Raw genomic sequence first — 23,834 nt, forward strand, 5'->3', positions numbered from 1 at the left:
AACACCAGACTACGAACAACACAGTCGCCAAGATGGATTTCGCAAAACTCATGTCCGCGCATATCAAAAAAGGAAAGGAAACAGCCTCAACATCGGAATCAAGCGACAAAAAGTACCTCAAGCGCAGCGAAATCGAGGCCCAACGGCAAGCTGCATACCGGGCTGAGCAGGAGGCTGCAGAGAAGGCACGACTAGAGCGTCTAGAGAAGAAGCGCAAAGCCGAAGAAGATGAGGCTGAGAAAGAGGCACAGAGGCGGGAGAAGCGGATGCGCATGGCGGAGGAAGCAAGACGGATTAGAGAAGAAGAGGAAGAGGCAGAAGAGCGGCGGAGAAGGAAGCGCTTAGGCTTGCCAGAATTACCGCCAAAGAAGAAGGAGGGCGAAGGAGATGGCACACCTGTTCCCGAGAACGAAGACATTGAAGATGAAGAGTTGATCGCAAAACTGAGAGCCCTCGACGAGCCAGCCCGAGTCTTTGGCGAGACACACAAGCAGCGCCTAAAGCGATACAAGAAGCGCGTGGGCGCAGACAACCTAGCAGCAATCATGACAGACGGTCCGATCCCGACAACTCTACAACTAGTACCAGAGAAGGACATGAAGGTCAGCTTGCAGGTACCAAAGGACAAGGAGGGCAGAGAGTTCCTCTTCAGGCAACTCGCAAGTTACTTCACAATGGTACTGAAGGAATGGGATGTGACACTTTCACGCCGAGACGCAGAGGTCAAGGAGAGTTATCAAGGAAAGCAAGCCTATGCTGCCATGGTGCAAGCGCGGGAGAACATGCGTCCGCTATTCAAGAAGCTGGAGAAGTTTGACCTTCCAGACAGCATCATCGAACCTGTTGTGGAAATTGTACATGCAGCACAAGAAAGGCGATATGTGGATGCGAACGACGGATACCTACGACTCAGTATTGGCAAGGCAGCATGGCCGATTGGTGTTACGATGGTGGGTATTCACGAGAGAAGTGCACGAGAAAAGTTGCATGAGAGCGATAAGAATGCAGCGCATATCATGAGTGATGAGATTACACGAAAGTACCTGCAGAGTATCAAGAGATGTCTCAGTTTTGCTCAGACAAGATGGCCACCGACGGATCAGTTGCAGCTTATGGGTTAAATTCATACATTCTTAGGTGCGTGTAGATAATGAAACCATCAATTCTTCCCTGCACCTCCGTGTACTATACTTTCCAGTGCGCACTGTTTATTATTTGAGCCTTTTCAAAATTTCAAATTACAGACGATGACGTACCTGGGGAGGACGTGAAGCGCTGCCCTCTCGCGTGAGCACGTGCGGGGCAATTGGAAGAACTTGACATCGTCCAATCGTCGTACATCTCCACTTTTACTATCAACACTCTTCATCTTTCTTCTTCACTTTCAGTGGGAACTTGGCAGCTGGAAATTTCAAGTCAGTCTACTCTTGAATTGTTGTTGTCGCCATGCACGAAATTGTCACTCTACAATTTGGCACGCAGAGCAATTATCTCGGAACGCACTTTTGGAACACACAGGCAAGTGCACAATTCTAGTCGCCGGTCACATGTCAACGCATTCATATTTATTAATGTTTTACATTCTTTTCTGAGTGTTTTTCGAATGCCTCGTGGAGAAACTTTGCTCTCGAACATCCCACCAATACTTTGTTCATGCACTTCACACCATTCACGCACAGTCTCTTTAAACTTTTGATGGAGTATGATATATCCAGTTTTTCTGACTTTTTTTTTCGACAGGAATCGTATTTCACATACCCGCCAGAAGATGAATCGCCCGTCAACCATGACATTCTTTTCAGACCAGGCATGGCTCCTGATGGGTCAGACACTTTTACTCCAAGAACCCTGATATACGATCTCAAGGGTGCTTTTGGAAGTATGCGGAAAATCAACGCACTGTACGAGGCCGAGGACGACCGAAGTATTCTGGATAAACCCGGTGTTTGGCCTTCTAAACCCATCATTCAACGTGCGTCTGAGACCATCCCACAATCATCCTACCAAGAGCATCTTGACGCTGGTCTCGAACCACCACCACTCAGCACATCCACAGTCCGGTACTGGTCTGATTACAGTCGCGTCTACTATCACCCCAAGTCCATTGTTCAGTTGTCAGACTTTGATGTCAACGATAAGCTCATGCCTTTCGAAAACTGGGATGTTGGTATGGAGCTTTTCGAGAAGCTTGAAAGAGAGGTAGATTTGGTTGATCGAGATCTTCGTCCATTTGTCGAGGAATGTGACGGAATTCAAGGATTGCAGATTTTTACTGGCGTAGATGATGCTTGGGGCGGCTGGACTTCCGGATGGCTCGAAAGACTAAGAGACGAGTATGGCAAAATGAGTATCTGGACTTGGGGCCTTGGTGATCATGGCGCTAACAACAAGACTCCGAGGGTATGGTGGCTATCATGGGTTATCTCTATATCACTGACAGCATTAGGAACAACGCCTAAAACAAATCGCCAATTCAGCTCGGTCACTTCAAGTGCTCGGCGAACAGTCTTCGGTCTACATACCAATATCAAACACACCCGCTAAAACCCCGAGTTACCTAAAATACGACCCAACGTCCCCGTGGCATGTGGCAGCCCTGCAAGTTGTGGGCATAGAAAGCATGACTATTTCGTCACGGTTACGGACCACCTTGGGTGGACGAGGTACACTTCAAGATCTAGAAGACACCATCAACAGTACTGGAAAACGGCGTATAGCAAAGTTTGAGATGAGCATCGCGGACCCAAATGCCCTCTCAGACAAGGCTGCTGATGTGGCCGAATCTATGGCAAAGGTTGGGTTGACACGATCAAGACAGACCGGTGATGGTGATGATGAACTGTCGAAGTTTGACATTGACGTTTTCACCCGCGATTACCGGACCGCTACTGGAAAAGCAAAGAAGGAGCATATATTTGGGAGGGCAGAGACTTCTCGCGGAGAGTGGTCATTGTCCGACGATAGTGAAAACGACCCTCATGACAGGTTCAACAATGGACCGGCGGTGCAAAGGTATGTTCAGTATTTCTTTCCAATGAACACTTGTCCCTTTTGTGGTCATTGAATCTGCTTACAGGTCTGAAAATACAATCCTGTAATGTACATGCGCTGACAACGATTAGATATATTGCTCCTCTTCTTTTCCCCTTGCTCGACAGCTTCCCCAAATCCATGTTCGAAGTAGGATCGGGACATAGTGAGAAGCTTGCTGTTCACGCTGGGCTCACGACAAGTACTGCTGTCGCGGGACAGATACGAACACTTGAGCCGATCATAAAGCGCATGATCAATATCGAAGAAAGAGAGGCGCTCTCTAATGGCCTCCAAGTTCTTGCAGAAGAGTACGATGAAGGTTGGGATAGTGGTTCTGACAGCGACGACGATGAATAGTCGGGTCGCATGTCTATGCTTTGGATGCCTTGTTTCTCCAAATGTTATGCTATACATATCCTTTCCGTACAGATAATACTTGTTCTGGCATAAAATACGCAGTGACAATCACGAGTCAGCCAACTTGATTAGTCGGTGACAGCACATGCTCGCTGTAGTCATTACGATGTAGCGTCCGTAGTTATGCTATGCTCTGCGCATTGCACCAAGACCTCCACATCAACAACACACATGTCGCCTCGATATCACTATGCACATCCCTATCCTGGAAACCAGGCGTCGACCTGTAGCCACAATCGTACGATGCAAAAGAAGATAGCCTTCCCACCACCATCACTCACATACTCCCCCAATACTACCTATTAGACATGTCGCGTCGTATACCATTACTGCATCGTATACCTCATTTCACCCCAACAAAAAAAAACCCCTTGAACAATCGAATCACCCAACACGACAAACCCACAACCCATGGCAATCTTACCCCCCCCTAGCACTTTGCTGACCTGTGCCCGCAAATTGTAGACATACATGGTTAATCTTAGCAAACGATCCCACTATTACCACCACAATCTCTCCCCTGCAGCATATAGAACCGCGAGAGAGAGAGAGGGGGGGGGGATGCATGTACCCTTGACCAGAACGAACAAATGTCTCTTTTTTTGGGGGGGGGGTTCCTTTGGCATGTCACTCTTATCAAGACCAGCAGACCTTATTCAGGAAATCCGGGGTTCTTTAGGGGGGGGGACACCAACCATCATTGTACAGTAATGCTTACTCTATCATTGCGATCGTCTTGGCAAATAAGGCTTGTGGGAAAAAGAGTTTATTGAACCAGGGTTCTTCCCCATTCGTGCGCGCGCGTGTATGTGTGTGTGTGTGTGGATGAGTTGTTCTCGGTAGTTTGCTTTTATGGAGACGCGTGTCTCTCTCTTTCTCTCTCTACTCCCTTGTAGCTTAAACTCCCGCCCCCTCCCCCCCTTTTTTCCCCCTACAGCCCAGAACTGGTCGCCCAGATTGTGGCTGTGATGATACATAAGTACTTACTCCTGAAAGCAAAAAAAAAGAAGGGTCCGGAGGGTCGTATTTGGTTGATTAACTGGTAGTAGTAGTAGTACTAGCGTTAGGATGGGGGCTGCTATTGGGGAGAAGGTACGGTGATCGACTCTACGCTCTTTCTCTCTCTCTCTCTGTTCAAAGTGAATAAGTAAGTATACGGGGATCAGCTCGCTATGCTATGCGTAATGTGCATATGAAGGGATCACTCGGCTGTCCATCGGGGGGGGGGGGCATATTGGACATCCCGGCCGCTAGTGCCCCAATATAGCCGGAGGGCGGTTGGTCCGCTAACCTCATTCCGTCCCCCTACATTTCCTTTTTTTGGACTGAAGAGCTTGCCTGTCCGGGATGATGCTGCCAAGGCTAATTTCCTGGACATGGTTGCATCCTCAACGGTCAATTGCTTGACTGCGTTCGATGCCTAACTTTTTTTTCTTTCTTTCTTGCCTAATCGGGCAGGTTGATCATACGTCATAGCAAGACACGAAAAGCAACCTCAAATGACGCCTTTGAGTAAGGCCGAAAAAGCTCATGGCCTACGCAACTCCTTCTCCACAATGATGTTTTTTGGATACCAGCAAAACCTGGAAACCCATGTAACAACACAATGTAGGGGTGCAGATACTTTTTTTTCCCTTCCAACTTTTTTGGGGGGGGGGGGGCTTACTATGTATACGTCCCGCCTCAGCGCATGAGACTTCTCAATCGTAAAACTTCATGATTCATTGATTCCCACGTCTACTTTAACTCGCATCAAATCATCATCATCATCATCATCATCTTCTGTGCATACAATCATCTCTTCCAACGTGCAACACCTGGTATAACAAACGCCATGATGAACTCGTCAACCTCAATCCCCGCAGCAACAAGCGGATCGTGCTCAAAACTCCTCGCGGGGAATATGAAATCCTCGCGGGGAATATGAAATCCTCGCGGGGAATATGAAATCCTTCCTCAGCAAACCCGCGCTTAAGCACCCCCAGCAAGCGCTTACGGTGCAACTTTTCAACGCAGAGCAAAAGGCTAACAACGGGGATGCTGCAGCAACGATAGAGCAGCCGAGGTTGGTTCCGGGTCAGCGGGGAAAGGAACGTGGCGACGCGAGCGAGTAAAGATGAAGAGAGAGAGAGGGCTATGTGAAGGGGGTATACTACATATCAAAGAGTATCCGGCGACGATGCCGGGATGATCTAGTTTGAGAAAAAACGGAGTAGGACTGGATGGTTCTGTGGTATAGCCAAGATGGCGCGCGCTGCGAGTACGGGTGCTTTGTAAGATTGAAGTTGGATTCTGAGGGGAAAAGGGGGACATGTGGAGGTTATGCGGGGTGGGGGTTGTAGGGGTTGATGGTGAAGAAGTGTTAGGTGGATGATGTGAAGAAGCGTAGGAGGAGGCAATGAAGAGGTAATTTCAATCCTGTGTAACACTAGTAGTCACGACACTTTAACGTATGCAATGATATTCATGAGTTCTTAGACGACATCAACTGTTTTTTTTTGTTGTTGCTTTTGGACATTCTGGGACAAATCCCCTCCTCCTTTCACCTTCATCTTCCTATCAGATATGGGGGCTGTGAATGTAACACCTTAAACAAACACCAAACATCCATCCCGATTACTAATCCTCTCATCGAGATTGATCTCTCTACGCCTCCACTCCCCACGACTCTCAAGCTCAGCTTCCAGCCTCTGTCCGCCACCCACCAACCTCACGTTGCGTGCCGACGACGCAAAGCCGCCTGAGCTACCACCACCGCCGCCGCCAGTCGGAATCCTCAGATTCTGACCGGGCCAGATCTGATCAGGATTGGAAATATTGTTGTGTCTAGCGAGCTCGTCAAACGAGCAGTGAGAGTACCGTGACGCAATAGCCCGGAGCGTGTCGCCCTGCTGGACGGTATAGGTGTTTTCGCTGCCGGAGCTGCGGTCGGTGGAGGAGCCTGACCAGCGGAAGGAACCGTCGTCGTTGGTGAGGTAGCGGTTCAGCGAGATGGACGAGGCTTGGACGGAGCCATCGGTGCGGCGGCACTGGGCATGGAGGACGTAGTCGCCGTGGGCATCGAGACGGATGTCTTGGGACGAGGCGGAGAAGTTGCCGCCAAAGTCGCCGGCGGAGCGCTGTTGGTCGTGGGATTGATGGTGTGAGAAGCCGGCTCCAGCAGCGGCACCGGCGGCGGCAGCGGCACCTCCACCGTACTTACGACGGCGTTCTTCCTCTTCCTCCCAACGGCGACGCTCTTCTTCTTCCTTCTTCTTTTCTTTGTGCTCGTCCCATCGCTCTCCGACAGCGTCCTGGGTCTTGTGGCCGGCAAAGGCACCGGCGAGGGCTCCTACGATGGCGCCGGCGGTACCGTGACCGGATTTGCCGCCTAGGGCGTGACCGCCGTAGCCACCTGCTGCTGCTCCAGCGATGCCGCCCATGATGCCACGCTCACCCTCTGGGTCACCTTCTCCGCCATACTGGTTTTGGTAGCCTTGGTTGTGCGAGTTGCGGCCGGAGTTGGACGAGTGCGTGGCGGTGGAGGGGTACTGCTGGTACTGAGGAGGGGCATTGGCATCGTATCCGCCCTGTTGTGGGGGATAGCCTTGAGGTGGTGGTCCTCCTGGTCCACCACTACCATAGTACTGGCTGGCTTCTCCTCCCTGGTAAGGAGGCTGTTGTCCGTATCCGCCTTGTCCGCCATTGTACTCATTCTGTCCGTATCCTCCGCCTCCACCTTGGTTGTACCCGTATCCAGACATGGCTCCTTATTTCTTTTTTGCTTTGACTTCTCGTCTCCGATCTCGTACCCAAATTGTTGTTTTCGTCAATCGAAAACCGGGCCACCGGAACAACAAAACGGTATGGTAGTATGTGAACCGTTGAATTGGTTTCACGGGGGAAGTAGAAGTAAAATTAATCGTAAGATGCTGTCTTCTCTTCGTCAATGGACAATCAAGAGAAGAAAAAGAGAGTTTACAAAGTAGACAATGCAATCTGTATCTGAGAGAAGAAAGAAGAATCAAACTCACACGTGTCACCGGCCCTCCCCTCTTATATGCCCACGTAACCCAACATACACCAAACCCACCCCTCTTTCCTTTACCCCACCCACCCAAACCTTGCCAAAGAAAGACCGCCCACCATAGCTACGTCGTCCGCCGCATAACCGCGCCCCACCGCCACAGCCACACCGGGTCCCGGCCGTCGTCGTCGTCAGTCAGTCACCGCCACTCTTGGCCGGTCTAAACCGGATAAAGCGGGGAGAAGTCGCATCACTCGCAGCCATTCGCAGCCAGCGTCCAGAAGGCCGCAAAGCCGACGCCACGCCCTGCGCCCTGTTGGTCCAATCAGGTGGCTGTGAGTGGAGAAAGCTAAGTCGGGGGCGCAGCGCCACGAACGGCTGACCGCCACGTTTTGCGGCGTTCCGGCGCGACTGGCGAGATTTCGTTGACGTGCTTTCTCGCTTTCTTGCCTTTTGGCTACGCCTATCCGTAACTTTACTTACCTACATGTAGCTAATAAGTGGGTTGGTGGTTTCAATTCGCCAAACGCCGGGCGCTTGCTTAACTTTGTTCAAAGGACCACCCGTTGTAACTAACTTGGCGAGCGGTGAAAGTTACACCTACAGACACCGGAGCTGTTTGTTGAGGCGGTGTTTCTTGTACGTATTGCATTAATGCCGGATGTTTAGAGCGTGTGCGTGCGCACCCACTCCGGGGGGGTTGTCATGTCTGACTGGGGGGAGGGGATCCCTTTCGAGGGTTTTCCATGGCGAGTTATGTTTATAGTAACTTCGTTCGTATTATTGAAAAACAAGGGGAGGCAGATCAAAGCCGAGGTTTACCCTGAAGCTTGTGTTTCTTGTCTCGATTTGGAGAGAACACCGATCCGATCGGATCCGGTTGTTTTTTTGTTGCCACACACCAGGTAGATTGGTTTACACTATACATTACACTGTAAATGTTTTGCGGGAGAAAAATATACACTACGCACCACGCGCATTGTTGAGTGCGATTTGCAAAGGGGGAGGGGAACAGATTTGTTTTTTTGTGTGGAATGAGATTGTTTTGTTGGAATCAGATCCTTGTGTCTAGTCTAGATTCTTCTTCGCAACCCTATATTTTGCATGCAAAAAAAGGGCGCCATAAAAGACTGACTAAAGTAGATAAAACAGAAAAAAAAGGAAGAAACGCCCAGATGATGCAAGTTTTTGCGCTTGTAGATGTAACGATGATCAAAAGATTCAAAGGAGAGACATGACAGCGTGAATGTGGGTAGAAAACAGGATGAATGATTACGAAGGAGGTGTATGTACAGAAAAGAAGGGAAAATAAAAAGGACAAAAAGGATAACCCAAGAGTTATGGAAGAAGGAAAAAAAGTTTATGTGTTTTGATATAGATACAGGCAGTCGACTGTGTCGATGTTGAGGGTGAGCGCGCGCATTGTTGTTTGGCTTGCCCATGGTCGTGCTAGCCTTGCGTATCAAGCTAGTGCAGCGCCAGTTTGGGTCGGCGGAGGGCCTAGGGGTGCGGGTGCAACCAAGCGATTGCCTGGATTGCGTTTGTAAGAGTAGGCCAACGAAGTGATGTAATGAGCGGTTTCTCCAAAGACGACATGTGACATGATTAGACGTTCAATACAACGCTTCAATACGTAAAGGCTTCCTCTATGAAATCAACCGAACCCTCGGTAAGCAGTGGCCGCACTGCGTGTCGTACACCGTCAGCCATGCCGCCAGAGGCGCACACGGTCACGGCCATGGCACCAACGCGGTGCTTGGCCTCCTCCTCCAGCAAGCTCCTCATGTTGGGCCTGCCGCTGTACATCTTGACAGTGTCGCTACTGCTCTCGACACGGCCCTTTGGTCTGGAGATGAAGAGCTTGATGCGGAGGCATTGCTTGCGACCCTTCATGCGGAGGACTTCGTCCATCCATGGGCGCACCCACTCCAAGCAGTCTGGTGTGGGTACTGTCCAGATGAGGACAATCTTTTGCGTGGCGGTGGTGCCGTTGTTGAAGCCATTGACAAGGTGCTTGAGGTACATGACCTGGTGGGTGATGCCTACACCTCCGGCAAACAGCACGCAAGTACCGTACGAGTCAAGGCTGTGGTGGCCGCCGTATGGGCCTTCAATGAAACCCCATGTGGTGAATTGCTCGTTGGGACTCTTGCTTGCCTTTTCGTACATTTGGCGGGTGAGTCCGGTACGGGCACGGCAGATGAGACTGATTTGTTTTGATTTCTTGGGTTGGCCATTGATCATCGTGACGTCGCCTTCCAGCGTGGGAAGCGTCATCTCTTTGGATTCATCGGTCAGGGTCGCAGCCCAGGCGACGGAAAATGGATGCGAGGACCAGAGGGAGAGGCGAGGCATCCACATGTGCACGTGACATCCGGGACGGGGGGTCCATTCGCGGACCATGTTGATGGTCAGACGAACAGCTTCGCCAGGCATGGCCTCGACGGTGATGGAGGAGCGTTGCTTCAGGCTGAAGCCGTAGTAGGCGATGGAGCACAGGCGGAGGAACCACTCAGCCGCCCAGAAGATGAAGATGAGGTACATCCATGGGACCTGGGGGAGAGCGTGCAGCTCCAAGTGCTTGTACAAGCCGAGGAGAGCAGCAATGACCATGACGCGGTGGATGTTGAGAAAGGTCTCGTAAAAGGCGTGGCGGAACGGTGACCAGGCCTGAATGCCGATGAATGTGAAGGCGACAGTTCCAACCATGCCCCATCCATACGAGCCCTCGGTGTGAAGGGCAGCTACGACGGCGTGCCATCCACCGCCAGCCTTGGTGTTGTACAGCCAGGCAGCAGTGTGGACAATGGCCTCGGCAATGGTGATTCGGGCAGCCCAGCGGTGGAACAGGTTGAAGTCATCATACGAGACCTGGAGAAGAGAAATGAGTGGGTTGTTGCGGAGGGCGAAGAGAATGGTGGGGATGAGGTTGAGGGCAGCGAGGGTTCCAGAGCGTCCACGAAGGGCGGCGAGTGTCTCCTTGTGGTCGAGGACGTCGTAGGGGAGGGCGAGGCACCATGCAACGTTGAGGGCAACGTAGATGAAGAGCATGATGGTGTGCCATCTTCCAGGGAGGGTTCCGTTGTCAATAGCGCTGCTGATTTGGAACTGGGCGTTGTGCTTCTTCTTCCAGAGCGGGGCGACGAGGATATGGCGGTTGAGCCAGGGCCACCAGCTTGTCCGGTTAGTTTCCCAGTACTTTTGCTTTGGGTTTCCCATTGCGGTGAGGTGTCGGCTGTGCTTCCAGACCATGTTGGAGATGCGGAGCATGAGGAGCATGCCAGAGATGCCTACAAGCATGTAGAGGAAGGTGTCGACCCACATGAAGTTGCCGACTTGGTCCACACCAGTGAGGCCGTACGAGTACTTGAGCTCCTCAAACTGGGCGGCATTCCAGTTGGAGAGGAGATGGCGCTTGGCAGCGGGTGCCTCCCGCGAGGAGAGTAGGCCAGAGACAGACATCTTGGCAGATAGTAAGACGGGGGGGTTAGGAGGGATTGTGCGATGAGCGAGCGTTGAGGCGCACTACCAGGTGCTCTTGAGTGAGTGTCGGTGTTGTTGTGAATGTAGTGTCGCTGTGTAGCTAAGGGGGTCCCACGGGCGCTTCGGAGTCGAGAGGCGAAGCGATAGGCGTTGGCGGAATGGGAGGACAAGCGTGGTCACAGGAAATGCATTACAAAATGTAGTGGTCGGGCGACAGTCGGGTATGCACAATGGTGTCAGAAGGGCGGGAGTGGCCTGCACAGTATCGGGCGTGGGTGAACGAGGGGACGTGTTGTGTGTGTGTGTTGAAAAGATTGATAGTCGCAACGGCGCGCGGTTGTAGTGATTGGGGCTTGGGATGGTGTGACGGGCGGCGGGGGTGGGTGAAGTTTAAGCAAGCAAGCAGCAGGGCAGGGAGGGAGTGTTTTTGGTTCCCGTAGCGAGTGAGGAACAGTGGAAACGAATGTGGGCAGAGGGCCAGACAGCAGGGACGGCGAGCGTGAGGTCAGAGGGGGAGCGAGGGAAACAGTGGATATGAGGTTCGCGCGAGGGGGTGGCCTGGCCGGCAGCGACCAGGGGGGGAGGCGCCGGGGCCAGGCGGACGATTGGCTTTGGCTGGTCCGACCAGCTGCTAGCGGGTGAAACGGGGCGGCGGAGGCATGGAATGCTGGCCACTCAGGCCCGCGTGCCTGGAAGCGCCATGAAACCAAGGCCCCTCAGCCCACCCTCGCCAGACTGCCCATCCACCCTATCCCGACCACCCATCGCCATCCCACGTCGCCCACCCAAGCCCAGCCTGCACAAGCCCAGCCAGCCGTGCCGACTCCCGGTCGTGCTGCTAACACTGCTACTATACACGCTGTATCAATCCATGTGCTGTGTCTACACCCTCGATGGCTGGCGCCAATCAGGGCCCGGTGCCTGGCGATCCACACACATGCAGACGCCGCGCCACAGACACTAACTGCCCACGGCCACCACGGCCATGAGAATGGTTATGATTACTTACTCCCACTGCCATACCGATGATGATGGCCATGACGCTGCCGTGATGATGACGATGATGATGATGATGATGAGCCGACGGGCAATGCGCGACGCGCGACCAACTCCGCCAAACACCATGGTTCCCTCTCTCCAACTCTCTTTCCCTCTCACACACACTATCGCCCGCCACACCCGCCTGTCTCATCCCTCTTTCGCGCCCTCTCTGCAGGAACTGTGCAGGCCCCGACGCCATGCCCGGCCGATGACATGTGCGGCTCTAGCCTGCCGCCGCCTCGAGGCCAACACCAAAACCATCCTCCAAGCGAGTCAACTTCATCACGCACCCTGGCGGAGATCGCACTCATCTGTTCAGGTAAAACGGCTTTGATGCACCCCTGGGTTCATTCTGACATGTTCCTCACGCTGCCGAGGCCGTCGTCCATTTCGCGTAGAAATTTCCACCATGGCGCGAACTGCCACCGGGCGTGCTGACCCCAGTGCACTAAGTACCAAGGCCGAGAGCCGGCGCTGGGCACGACACAATGCATTTCCCTGTGCAAGAGAGCAGCCAGGCCAGCAAGCCAGCCAGCAGGCCAGCAGGTCAGCATCCAGGCCAGCAACCAGGCCAGCAGTCTGCGCCACGTACTTACTTACACGGCCACGCCTACGTAGTAGTAGCTACTAGGATACTCGCATACCCGCACCACTCAACAGCCCTCGTCCCTACTTGCCACGAGGCGCCGTCGCCGCCCTACGCCTACAACCCTACCAGCTGCCAGTACGGCGCTGCATTCTCTGCCTGCTAGTGTATACGCTCTTCATGCACACCACAGTCAACCAATACGCGCGCCTGCTTCGCAGCGGCACGGTCGCCCCTGCCACAATTCCCCCCCCACCCGCACGTGCTTGTCACAAACCACTGCTGTCTCTGTCGGCTCACTCACGCCCCCCATTCGCCGCCACACTGGCCGGCGGGTCGAGACGGACCAACACCCTCTTTTCATGAATAGCCCTTCTCGACGGCCATACATGGCCAGCCTGGGGGAAATTGTCCCTCGGTGCCCTTGTTTACCCGGCACTCGGGTCCGACCTATTTGCTTCTGCAGCTCAACCTCGGAATACCAAGTCTTCTAGGCAATAAACCTACAAGATTACCCCCATACTAGCCACAATCTAGCTTATCCTCACACACACACACACACACCCCAAACAAAACAAAACAAAGCAAGAAAAGAAATAGTCCTGCTGACTGTACTACGCTCCTCTGCCCGTCTGGCTGCATCCATGCTGCCATCTCACCCCGCCTGCGCCGCTTGCCTCAACTGCATCGCTTGACCGTGGTGCAGCTTCGGCGTGAGCCAGTTTCAAAACACCAGCGCCGGAGTGTCGCTCTCCTTCTGCCGTGGCTCAGCTCACTTCACGATAACGTTGAAACATTTGTTCATGCGCCGCCTGCTTGGACCCCACCCGCTGTCAAACAATAGCGTGTGCCCTGCCAGGCGGCATAACGCTTCTGGTAATCCTTCACAAGCCACGCTCCAGCGTGTCAACGTTGGCCAAAATCCGACGCATTGCCTGGAAAAATCGGAATAGTCGTAGAATCCTTCACATTGCGGTTCCACCTATGTCATTTCCGCCAGACCTCGGGACCCGCTCACGTCTGGGCTCTTCAATGCATGGTTTTAGAGTGTGGCGCTTCCTCCGCCATGCACTATCGTTTGGTGTAACACATTGACAGCGATACACTTCCACGCCCAAGGGCATCCTCACTCCGAATCTAACACAACGCTTATTGCAGCGTACGCCCTTGTGTACACTACGTAAGCATTGTCCGCGTGTCGGCTTTAATGTCTTACAATTCCGGCAGAATTCCTGTTAGCTGCGACATCACCACCATCGTCATTCTCACCGTCATCTCCATCCACCCCACTCCATGGCGCACAAAACGAAGCTCCGATTCACAGTACATGCACCTGTGCCTGCACTGATCCCCCGATGCGAGACCACGATCCGGAAAATCACTCTGTCTGGGACCGAGCGTATGAGGTTGCCGAGAAAACCCCAAGCCACACAGCCCTCTCAGGTCCCCACGATCAAATGATACGCATCCGCAGTGACACCCGTTGGCGTCCCAATCAGTCACCGAACCGAGCGACCCAAAATCTGGCCCGCTCTCGCCCCCCGCTAACTGATTTTTGCAAGGAAAGAACCTAAAAAAGCCCACCGACTCTCCCCGGGCCTGTTTTCCACATGAAACCACTAACTTCAGCTCCACCAATCTCCGTCCTTGGCATCCAACCGCCTCGAGGAACCTCCCATACATGAAACACTTTTGCAATCCCTACACCGTATACAGACACGCATCAAGCTTTTTTGCCCTTCAGCTTGTCATGCTGTCGTGCGTAGATTGCCAGGCCAATTGTGAAAGTCACAAGCAACTAACCAACAAAACAAGATTGCTACCAATATACATCCCGTCTTGGTAAACCCCATATGTGCTTTCAATCTTCTTTTTTTTCCCTTTCTCCGCGTTTTTCTCTACTCTTTTTGCAAATTTATCATTCGCCCTAATACCACTAGATCCCTGCTGCCGACCGTTGGGCGACCTTCTTCCGCAGATTCTAGATTTTATAGCCCAAGGAAGAAATATTAATTCAAGACGGGTTCTCCCCTCCCTAATCCCGTTCGCCTGGTTCGCGGCTGAAACATGGGAACAACGCAATTGACTTGGCGCCTAAACTGTCATGAGATGCGTAGATATTGCTTTGCGGCAGACAACACACTTGTCTCCTCCGGTCACGTTAGTGTCATGAGAGAAGGATTGTGATGAGGGGTGACAACATGTCCTACATCCTACGTCCGTATGTACGTACGTACGCTTTCGAACCACACTCTGCTGACCGAGGGTGTTTGTCATGTTTCGTGTCCATTAAGGTGTTGTCTTCTGTGCCGTCCCGTGTCATCGTCATTCCTTGGCTCTTTTTTTTTCGCTATACGCCCCAACTACCTGCACACCAACCTATTTTTTTCCCCTCCACTCTTCACCGCTTTCTCTCTCTCTCACTCACTCAACGCCTTGATTCATGGGCACTTCCCCCCTCCCCCCCTCCCCCCCAGTTTAATATCACGAGATCAACATCCCAAGCGCTTTCTCCATCACCCCTTGCGTTTATGAAACAAGCACCCAAGTATAGCGAGATTTGTACATTTGAAAATCCCCCGATTAAAATCACTTCACATTACGCACCAGAGAAGGGAGAAGAAAAAAAAAGTCTTGGGGGGGAATAGTAGTTAGTAGTTACACTAAAATAAAAACATTTTTTTTTTTTTTTAGTAAACAAGCTGATATTGTATATATGTATCTTCTAATGTGAAACCTCGCATATACAACGGTCTCTATATAATGAAATTAAAGGAAAACAAACAACAAACAACAAACAACACTTGTCGTCTATTGCGCATGGCCCGGCTGCGACGAAGAAGAAGCACCACCACCACCAGCTGGTGACCCCGTGGAAGCCGAGGCAGCAGCAGCGCCCGCAAAATTGATCTGAGCAAGGGCATCGCGTCTCCAAGCGTCATCATCTGCGCCCTCGCTGTCGGAGCTATCGCGATTTGCGACTCGGAGACCACCACCGCCACCGCCGCCGCCTCCTCCGCCTACACCTAGGGCTTGGCCCTGATTTCCGCCATATGACGCATTACTCGCGTACTCGCTGTGTTGTTGCTGTTGCTGTTGCTGCTCGTGGAAATTGCCCTCTTCATGGTATCCACCCGCATATGACGGGGTGTCGCCATAGTACTCGCGGTTGTTCCACATGTTATTATTATTGTTGTTGTTGTTGCTGCTGCTGTTAGCTTGGTTGTGGTCGAAGTTGTCTACGGACCCGGATGAAGGACCCGGCCGTAGCACATCTGGCACGGGGCCGCTGAGTCCGCTGCCTCCGTCTTCAGATTCGTATTGTTGTTGATGCGGATGATATGCGTTTTGGTAGTTCATGGGTTCGTAGGCGCCCATCTCGTTCATTTGGCCTTGGTTTTGCATGCGTGGGTCGGCGAGGAAAGAGTGTCGGTTGTCGGTTGGTGTACGGTCGCTGGGATCATGCAATTCTACACCTTGGGGTGGACCTTGTGGTGGCGTGTTGGACATGCTAAATTGGTGTTGGTGCTGGGGGTGCATGCCTTGCTGTTGAGCATAGATACCGGGCTGTTGGTATTGCTGCTGCTGTTGTGCAAGAGATAGATTGTTCATACTCGCCGTCATGCCCATTAGACTCGGGGCTCTTGTCGACCCGGCCTTGATGCTTGCTGGGCCACCCATTCGCGCAAGCATACTTCCACTCATGCTAGCCCGTGGACCAGGCTCTTCCGTGATCATCATCTGAGAGTCTTGCCCATTAGGATCCCGTATGCTGTATTGGGCTATTGTGCGCATCTTCCGCGTGACCCATCCTGCGAGAATCTTTCCGCGTTGCTTCTCGCCCAGACGAGACCGGTGGAAGTCGCCCTTTTGCACAAATGAGACAATGTCAATGACCAGCTGATGCTCGTTCAAAATTGCATTGACAATCACTGGCACCATGCTGGCGAGGAAGTTGCGTCGGAAGATCTCCACAACGACAACAACAAGCCCACCTGCTTGGAAAACAGCACTGTACAATGTTAGTGAATATTTATGAGATAATAACAAACCAAAGAAACGTACCAGCCTCCAGGGACAATATTCCGGTGACAACGTTCGACAGACTGCTCAATGTCCATAGAGAAATGATTCAGTCCGTTGACTTCAAACGTGTCACCTATGCTTCCAAGAACGAAAAGCACCTGCATATCAACAGGCGCACCGTTTGGTCCAATAGGCCGTGTTACGCTGTGCAAAAATCCCAAATCGCCTGTACGAACATATCGCACATTTGGGTCTCCGTCAATCGTTCTCCCGTTGAAGCGCTCTGCATCCAAGCGCTCTTTCGACATGTAGAAGCTATATGCATTCGCCTCTGACTGCACCCAGATCTCGCCGTATTCGCCATTCAAGCACAGCTGGTTTGTTTCTGGGTTGACAATGGATATTTGCGTGCTCACTGGCACCATGCCCGAGTCTTGGACGAGCAAAGCGTTGGGCTCTGTGTCCGGGTCAACGGGCATGACGAGGCCGCGCCGCAGAGCATGAACATCGAGATGGAGCTCGACAGGCTCAATGCACATGTATGATCGCGATGCTACCATTGGATTCAATACGTGTGAGTAGACAGTGTTGATTGCGGTTCGGTCCAAGTTGGCTGGTGCAAAGTGCACACGCACTCTTTGATCTGTATCGAGTTAGCAATCGTGAAAGTCATCTTATACAAACATTCACTCACAAACGTCAACACGTGGTCTTCCATCAGTCGCAATCATGAGATTCTTCAGTTCATGCAGAGCCATACTCTTGCCAGCCCCGCGTGCGATGGCATGATCCAACATTTGACTCGTTGCATATGCATCCTTGATCTTGTACCGCGAGAGCGTTTGGAACAGAATATTCGGATTTTGTGCAAAGTCTACAGGCGACACCAGATATGTGGGTGCGGCAAGGAAGATTCCCATCAGACAAGTGTGAAGAAAACCAAGTCCTATTGTGCTTCGGACACAACCAAGGACCGGCCGTGTACTTGTCATTTGACACGTCTCTTTTTGGACCTTGCACAGTGCCATGATTTGGCTGTGGCCCAGCTGAACTGCGATACGACGTTGATCGGGCGTCCAGTACGTCCAGACTAACACTGGGAACCCCGCCTGAATCCATGCCGGTCGAATTGTAAGCTTGAGGTCGCGGCAGCCACTCGATTGCTTTGGCGGTTTTGTTGTGCTGTACGTGTTTGGCACACTGATCTTGAGAATAGCGGCCGATTGTTTGATGTGCTGCGATACTTGCTTGATCTTCATCAGGTGGTCAACGTCGGCGTTGACAAGAATGGCTTTGACCTTGAAGTCTGCAAGGATATGCAACAAGGCTGGCGCATCCTCATTCAGCCGGTTCTGATCAATTGGCGCCATTGGTATGCAAACAGCTCCAAGAACAAAACATGCATGAACGGCATAGACAAATTCCTCTGAATGCGTGTACATCAGAAGGAGATGATCGCCGGCCTGGACCTTGACTTTGTTCTTGAGGTACATTGCTACGCCCGCAACTTTTTGGTCAAACTTTTTCCAATTGACGCCCTTGCCTTCTTTTCCTCGACCGTCGACTGTGCAGTAGGCAAGTTCCTCGGCCTGTCGAGAGACACGCCATTGCATCAGGTCGTGGATGTTCGAGAATTGATTGAGCGGAGTCGATGTCCTGTCGTCGATGACGACTTCGCGATGATCAACACCCGAATATTGCTTTTCTTGGAGCATCAAGAATTGCTGACGTGCCATCGATGCCTCGAATGACCACATGCCGCCAGCAGGGTCATCACCGAGCGCAATGTTCTGCACTGATCGCTCAACGCCAAACTTTACGTGCACACAGGGCAGAGAACCATTGTCAAACTCTCTTCTACAAAGCATGTTGCCAATCTCTCGCCGTCCGTTCTTGATGACTCGTGGAAGTGTGTTAGGTGCTGTAATCATCACGCAGTACACTCGTAAATGATGTTCTTGGTAAAGGACCTCCATACACCTCTCAGATAGTGAATCCAAAAAGGGTATATCCAATTGTTGTGGTGGTCCACCTGGATTCGTGGGCGCAGTCGATGCGGCCTGCGTCTCAATGAGAATGATTGGCAGGTATTCACCATTTACGTAAGAATCGAAAGATGAGCTGTGACGCGTTAGACAGTCTTTGTGTTGTGGGCAGCTCACTTACCAGTCGTAAATCTTTGGTACGGCTTTCATGATGCTTGTGACCAGGTGCTGTACAAAAAAGTATCGATGCTCAGCTTCAAGCTGACCATTTTCTACCCATTCAACACGCTGTCTGATGCGATCTTCGTACAACCCGAGGACGAATATCTTTCCCTCTACAATAAAGCCGAGGAGTCCAGTACGCAGAAACTCGAGTTCAAGCAACTGTGGCGTGGGGCTACCCTCAACAAAACGGTATGGCCGGGCATGGAAAATGGTCTCTGTATGCTTCTGCAGCTGCCAGAAGCCACCAGATAGTGAAGGTGAATCTACCCAAATCTCGCCTATCGAGTATGGTGAACATAGAAGACTTGTCTCGGGGTCTACAATGGCTAGTGTCGCATCCGGTATGGGGTATCCAAAGGCACCGACTCGCATGGTGCCGGGTTCGTTTGAACGCTTGCTTGCCTCCTCTCCAATGGCCAGAACAATGACTTCATTCATCTTTAGAGCTTCCTTGTCCAGCAAGATTTCTGTAAGCTCTGTTGGGCCTTTCTTCTTCTTCTCCTTTTTGTTCTTTGTGGTACCACCACCAATTAGACTGGAGTAGCCATTTGCCGCTGCATACTTATCATCCGTGTCATCTTCGTCATCGTCTTCCTCTTCTACTGCTATGCTTAATGGGCATCCCATGCGCTCCTCTCCACCTAGCCAGTCGCGTACAGATATTATCATTCCACCATGTTCTGGCAGACAGAGCATTGGCGCGATCAGTTCTCGTGCTCTGGGGTTTCGCAATGGCCTGAAATATCGGTCTCCGAGAATCTCGTGAAATTCACAGTCGACGGTAAGCGTGTCAATCAGACAAATCTTCACAGAGGCAAAGTTGGGTTCTGTGTTTTTCTTGAAGTTTCTTGTAGCCATTGGATCTTGCTGGTAGTTGTATGCGGCGCGCTTGAGGCCCGGATAATCCGCTAGCAGTATGTTGGACTTGTATTTGGTGATGAGATGTGCATATAGACCTGGGGTTTCCATGGTTGCGGTTTCGAGCCATACGGTAGTGTGGCCGCCATAGACTGCAAACAAGACACTAATAATCAGGCCAGCGCTTTCGCGTGGGTCGAGGTACGTGAGGATCACTTCCGTGGGGTTTCTGGACGGTGCTGGAGCAACGAACTTTCCCTCTGCATCCCGTAGGCTAGTACTGAAGGTGTCTTGGCTCTGGGTGTTGGTGGGTATTGTGCTAATCATTGCACTGATGCAAGCCATCTGGTGCATAATAGTCCGGTGACTAAGCACCACACCGCGAAGGTCACCAGTAGGTGCGCGCGAGAACTCAATGTAGGCAACCTCTGGTACTTGCAAAGCTGGAGTATCGTCATGTTTCTTAGGGTGGTGGCTGCCAAACTCGTTCGTCTTCCACCACTCTACCCCACTCGGCCATTTCAGACGGTTCTGACTAATGTCACGATGGAAGGCCTTGAGATTGTTGTCTGTGGTCAGTGCGAGATGAGCTTGAGTTGTTGTTAGGAGAAGAATGAGTTTCTGGTAGTCGTCGACGCTATTGATGGGTACCGCTACAACGCCCGCAATGAAGCAGCCCATCAACGCCACGACAAAATCAATGATTTCTGTATCCCTGTACACTAATGCCACACGGTCGCCTCGATAGAGGTTGCTCTTATCCCGAATCACTTTGGCCACCTTTTCCGCGCGACTAGCCACCTTTTCCCAGGTAATGGACGCCGTCTCTTTGCCTTTTGCATCAAGGACCCAAAAGGCAGTCGTCCTTGGCTGTGTGCGACTGCGGTGGCGCAGGACAGCGCCAATGTTGTCAAACTTTGACATTTTGACATTGGGGTTGTGAGGATCGTAGACGTCAAAGGGCAGATCGCGGGGCTCTAGCGGCATCATGGTCTCAGCAGCGCCCAAGGGGAGATCGTTAGGGTTCATCATGGGAGGTGGGATTGCGGCGGTAGGAGAAAAGGCATCTCCTGATGAGTAGCGGTTGGGCCCCCCATATGAATCGTGATGGTCTTGCATCTGCTGGCCAGTGAAGTCAGAAAAATAGCCCTGGTTTACCTCGAGCATGGTGCTCCTTCGACTGGCCTCTCCCGGAGAGCCGAATTGGCCGTCGAAGCTTTGCTGATTGTCTGGGTTGAAGGCGTAGTTGCCCATCATGGTGGGCTCGCGCGAGTGATTGTATTCGGGCGTTTGAGGCCGTGGAATGAACGTCTCGCTCCCTTGCGACAGCTGTGAGGAATTGCGCTGGAGCGAATTTGTGCGCAGGCCCAGCTGCTTCTCTTGAAAACGGCCGACCTGGCTGGGCGGGTAGGCCATGTACTGCGAGCCCCCGGGGGCGGCGGCGGCGGAGGAGGAGGCGTTTGCATATGGCATGGGTGCGCCCAATTGGCCCTGTGCGGAAGCATCATGGTATGAGTCTGGGCGGGGGAGCTGGATATGTGGGGGTTGTGGTCGCGGTGATGGGCTCGGACCGGACGGAGTAGCAAAAGATGCAGTGCGAGAGCGAGAGCCCTCGCTGGCTGGCTGGGGTGGGTTCTGCTGATTCAGGTCGGCCTGCAACTGGGCAGCGAAGTCGGGTCCTAGGTACTGCGACAGCAGCACGGTGCGGCGTTTTTCATAGCTATGCGACTGATTAGCGCACGCAATGAGGCAGATGGCGGTGATGGTGCAGCGGTACGGACCCTTTTTGTGTAATGTCGCCCTCCTCGAGTTCATGGTCCAGCTCCTGCAGCTTGGCCTGCAGCTCGGGGTTGGTTGCGGCCATGGTGTTGTGGGCGGCGGAGGTGTGGCACGAGGATGGAGGCAAGGCAGGTGAAGCGGGATGAGATGGTGGTGTATGTACAGATAGGCTACACAGCGGCGGGCCGCGACATTCCACAGGCACAAGCACAGGCGCAGGAACAGGGAAGATGCAGATACAAGGCGCCTAGGGGGAGGAGTGCGAACAATGCACCAGGCATGCAGAGACGGGCGCGCGTCGAGGATGGACAGCAGGTGACGGATGAAACATTGACTATGTAGGTATGTAAGAGTGGATAGTCTTCTGACACCAAGTCAGGTACGCATCTGCGCAGGGCCCGGCAAGCCCAGTATGACGTTTTTACCCCAGAGCCGGCCGGCTCCTCGCCTTGGCGCTGTCTGTCTTAGTCAGCCGCTATAAGTCAGCCGTCAGGTAGTCACGTAGAAAATCACGTGGCCGGCGCGACAGGTTCCCACATGGCCGACGGCCGTTGTGCCTCGGCTCATGCGCGTCTGCGCTGCCTTGACGTGCCCCGGAAATGACGACGCCCAAAGTCTCAAACAGCCGCTCGCTGCTGCTGTTCGCATCTGATTTGGCTACACTGACCTCCTTTTCGCAGAACACTGAATAATTCACAAACAGAATAAACTACCAGCCACCACCATGGCCACCCTCATCCGCCCCCCGCCCGCCGACCACTCGCAGTCGGCCATTGAAAATGTCCTTGAACTTACGCAACTGGCCGACATTGATCCCAACATCTTCACAAACACTCGTCCCCTATGGCATCCCCCGGGTGCGCGCGGTATCTTTGGCGGCGCTGCCATTGCCCAGACACTCAGCGCAGCCCAGAAGACGGTTGACCCCGACTTCACTGTGCATTCGATGCACTGCTATTTCATCCTTGCCGGCAACTCAGAGATACCCGTCATATACCATGTAGAGAGGGTGCGCTCGGGAAAGTCATTCGCAACCAGGACAGTGCAGGCCCGGCAAAGGGGCAAGGTCATCTTCACCACGACCATGAGTTTTGTTCGCCAGAACAGTGGAGGTGCCCAAAAGGTCGAGCACATTTACCCCATGCCAGACGTCCCGGCGCCCAAGGAAGGTAGTGACGACTTGAGGACGCCCAACGATGGCCAAAGTCCCTTTCAAACCCAACTGTTGCTCATTGAAAATGGTGAGTAAATTCACATACTATCCTCTAGCCTGCCCTGGCTCATATCTCGTAGATGACTCCGACAAGCCCCACACCAAGCGATGCCGACAATGGATAAAGGCTCGCGGTAAAATCTCTCCCGCTGGCGGTCACGAAGCCCATCTCTCTGCTATCGCATACATGTCCGATAGCTACTTCATCGGTACCGTCGCACGTGCGCACAAGCTCCTGCGCTACTCGAACCAGCGCAAGAGCAGGGCCAGGTCGAGCATCGACGAGGACGTACTCAAGAAGCTGCTCGAGATGGATGACGCCGAGCTTCAGCGCCAAAGCTTTGTCAATGAATCAGACAAGCAGCGCATACGTGAAATAAGGAAAGCAGAGGACCTGGCAAAGAGCGGAGATGCAAAGCCCGAGATTGGCATGATGGTTAGTCTGGACCACACCATCTACTTCCACAATCCTCGCAGCTTCCGCGCAGACGAATGGATCTTCACCGAGATGGAGACCCCTTGGGCTGGTGATGGCCGTGGCCTCGTTTCCCAGAGAATGTATACCAAGGACGGCACGCTTATCGCCAGCTGCGTCCAAGAGGTAAGTGGCTTACTCCTGTCTGTCAAAGTGGACTGGGCTGACATGAATAGGGCGTTATACGATTGAAACAGAATGAAAGTAAGCTATAGCCGTGACCGTGTGTAGATTGCTCGCATGTCCGTGTACTCTGATTCGATTGACATTTCTATGCCGCCGCCTTTCACTTGACCTCGTCGGAGTAGACTCTGCCGTTTGTGTTGTTTTAGTAGCTATAGATTTGCAGGTCGGGAACACACGTACCGCACGTATACATTTTTAAATACAAAGTTTCTCATTACAAATAGCAACTCGGACTCACGTAGTACATGACTTGGCACAGCAAGTGCATGCAGATGATGCACGCTGTATGCAGCCCTAGAAGCCTGCACCTGTGCCGTTCGTCCTTCCCACGTTACAGGCCAGGGTCCAGTTAGCGCAACGCCGGTCTCGGGCTAGCATGTCCCTCACACTCGGATTATCCGAAGCCACCGTCGGCAGTGTACCTCCAACATCCAAGTCGCTCCTAGTTCCTTCGCTGAGATCTAGCTTGACCAACATTGCCGACTGTCTACCATGTTGTTGTTGTTGTCACCTGCGCCGCA

General features: G+C 52.6%; 5 protein-coding genes across 5 annotated transcripts; 2 read left to right on the forward strand and 3 right to left on the reverse strand.

Moving 5' to 3' along the window:
• Positions 1 to 32: 32 nt before the first annotated feature.
• On the forward strand, positions 33 to 3,390 carry COCMIDRAFT_92376 (uncharacterized protein; the record flags this gene model as incomplete). The annotated part of the gene is made up of 4 exons (XM_007688661.1): positions 33 to 950; positions 1,741 to 2,400; positions 2,447 to 3,012; positions 3,123 to 3,390. The coding sequence occupies 4 exons, from the start codon at positions 33 to 35 to the stop codon at positions 3,388 to 3,390; spliced, it is 2,412 nt and encodes an 803-aa protein (XP_007686851.1).
• Positions 3,391 to 6,038: 2,648 nt separating this feature from the next.
• On the reverse strand, positions 6,039 to 7,193 carry COCMIDRAFT_35745 (carbohydrate-binding module family 50 protein; the record flags this gene model as incomplete). Its single annotated transcript, XM_007688642.1, has 1 exon — positions 6,039 to 7,193. The coding sequence occupies one exon, from the start codon at positions 7,191 to 7,193 to the stop codon at positions 6,039 to 6,041; it is 1,155 nt and encodes a 384-aa protein (XP_007686832.1).
• A 1,889-nt stretch (positions 7,194 to 9,082) lies between these two features.
• On the reverse strand, positions 9,083 to 10,918 carry COCMIDRAFT_92366 (uncharacterized protein; the record flags this gene model as incomplete). The annotated part of the gene is made up of 1 exon (XM_007688662.1): positions 9,083 to 10,918. One exon carries the CDS (start codon positions 10,916 to 10,918, stop codon positions 9,083 to 9,085), a length of 1,836 nt encoding a protein of 611 aa, XP_007686852.1.
• A 4,459-nt stretch (positions 10,919 to 15,377) lies between these two features.
• Positions 15,378 to 20,827, reverse strand: COCMIDRAFT_92283 (uncharacterized protein; the record flags this gene model as incomplete). Its single annotated transcript, XM_007688663.1, has 4 exons — positions 15,378 to 16,578; positions 16,632 to 17,235; positions 17,287 to 18,713; positions 18,759 to 20,827. The coding sequence occupies 4 exons, from the start codon at positions 20,825 to 20,827 to the stop codon at positions 15,378 to 15,380; spliced, it is 5,301 nt and encodes a 1,766-aa protein (XP_007686853.1).
• A 1,336-nt stretch (positions 20,828 to 22,163) lies between these two features.
• Positions 22,164 to 23,319, forward strand: COCMIDRAFT_92275 (uncharacterized protein; the record flags this gene model as incomplete). The annotated part of the gene is made up of 2 exons (XM_007688664.1): positions 22,164 to 22,680; positions 22,709 to 23,319. 2 exons carry the CDS (start codon positions 22,164 to 22,166, stop codon positions 23,317 to 23,319), a joined length of 1,128 nt encoding a protein of 375 aa, XP_007686854.1.
• Positions 23,320 to 23,834: the final 515 nt, after the last annotated feature.

The sequence above is a fragment of the Bipolaris oryzae genome, assembly GCF_000523455.1.
Source record: "Bipolaris oryzae ATCC 44560 unplaced genomic scaffold scaffold_45, whole genome shotgun sequence".
NCBI lineage: Eukaryota > Fungi > Ascomycota > Dothideomycetes > Pleosporales > Pleosporaceae > Bipolaris > Bipolaris oryzae.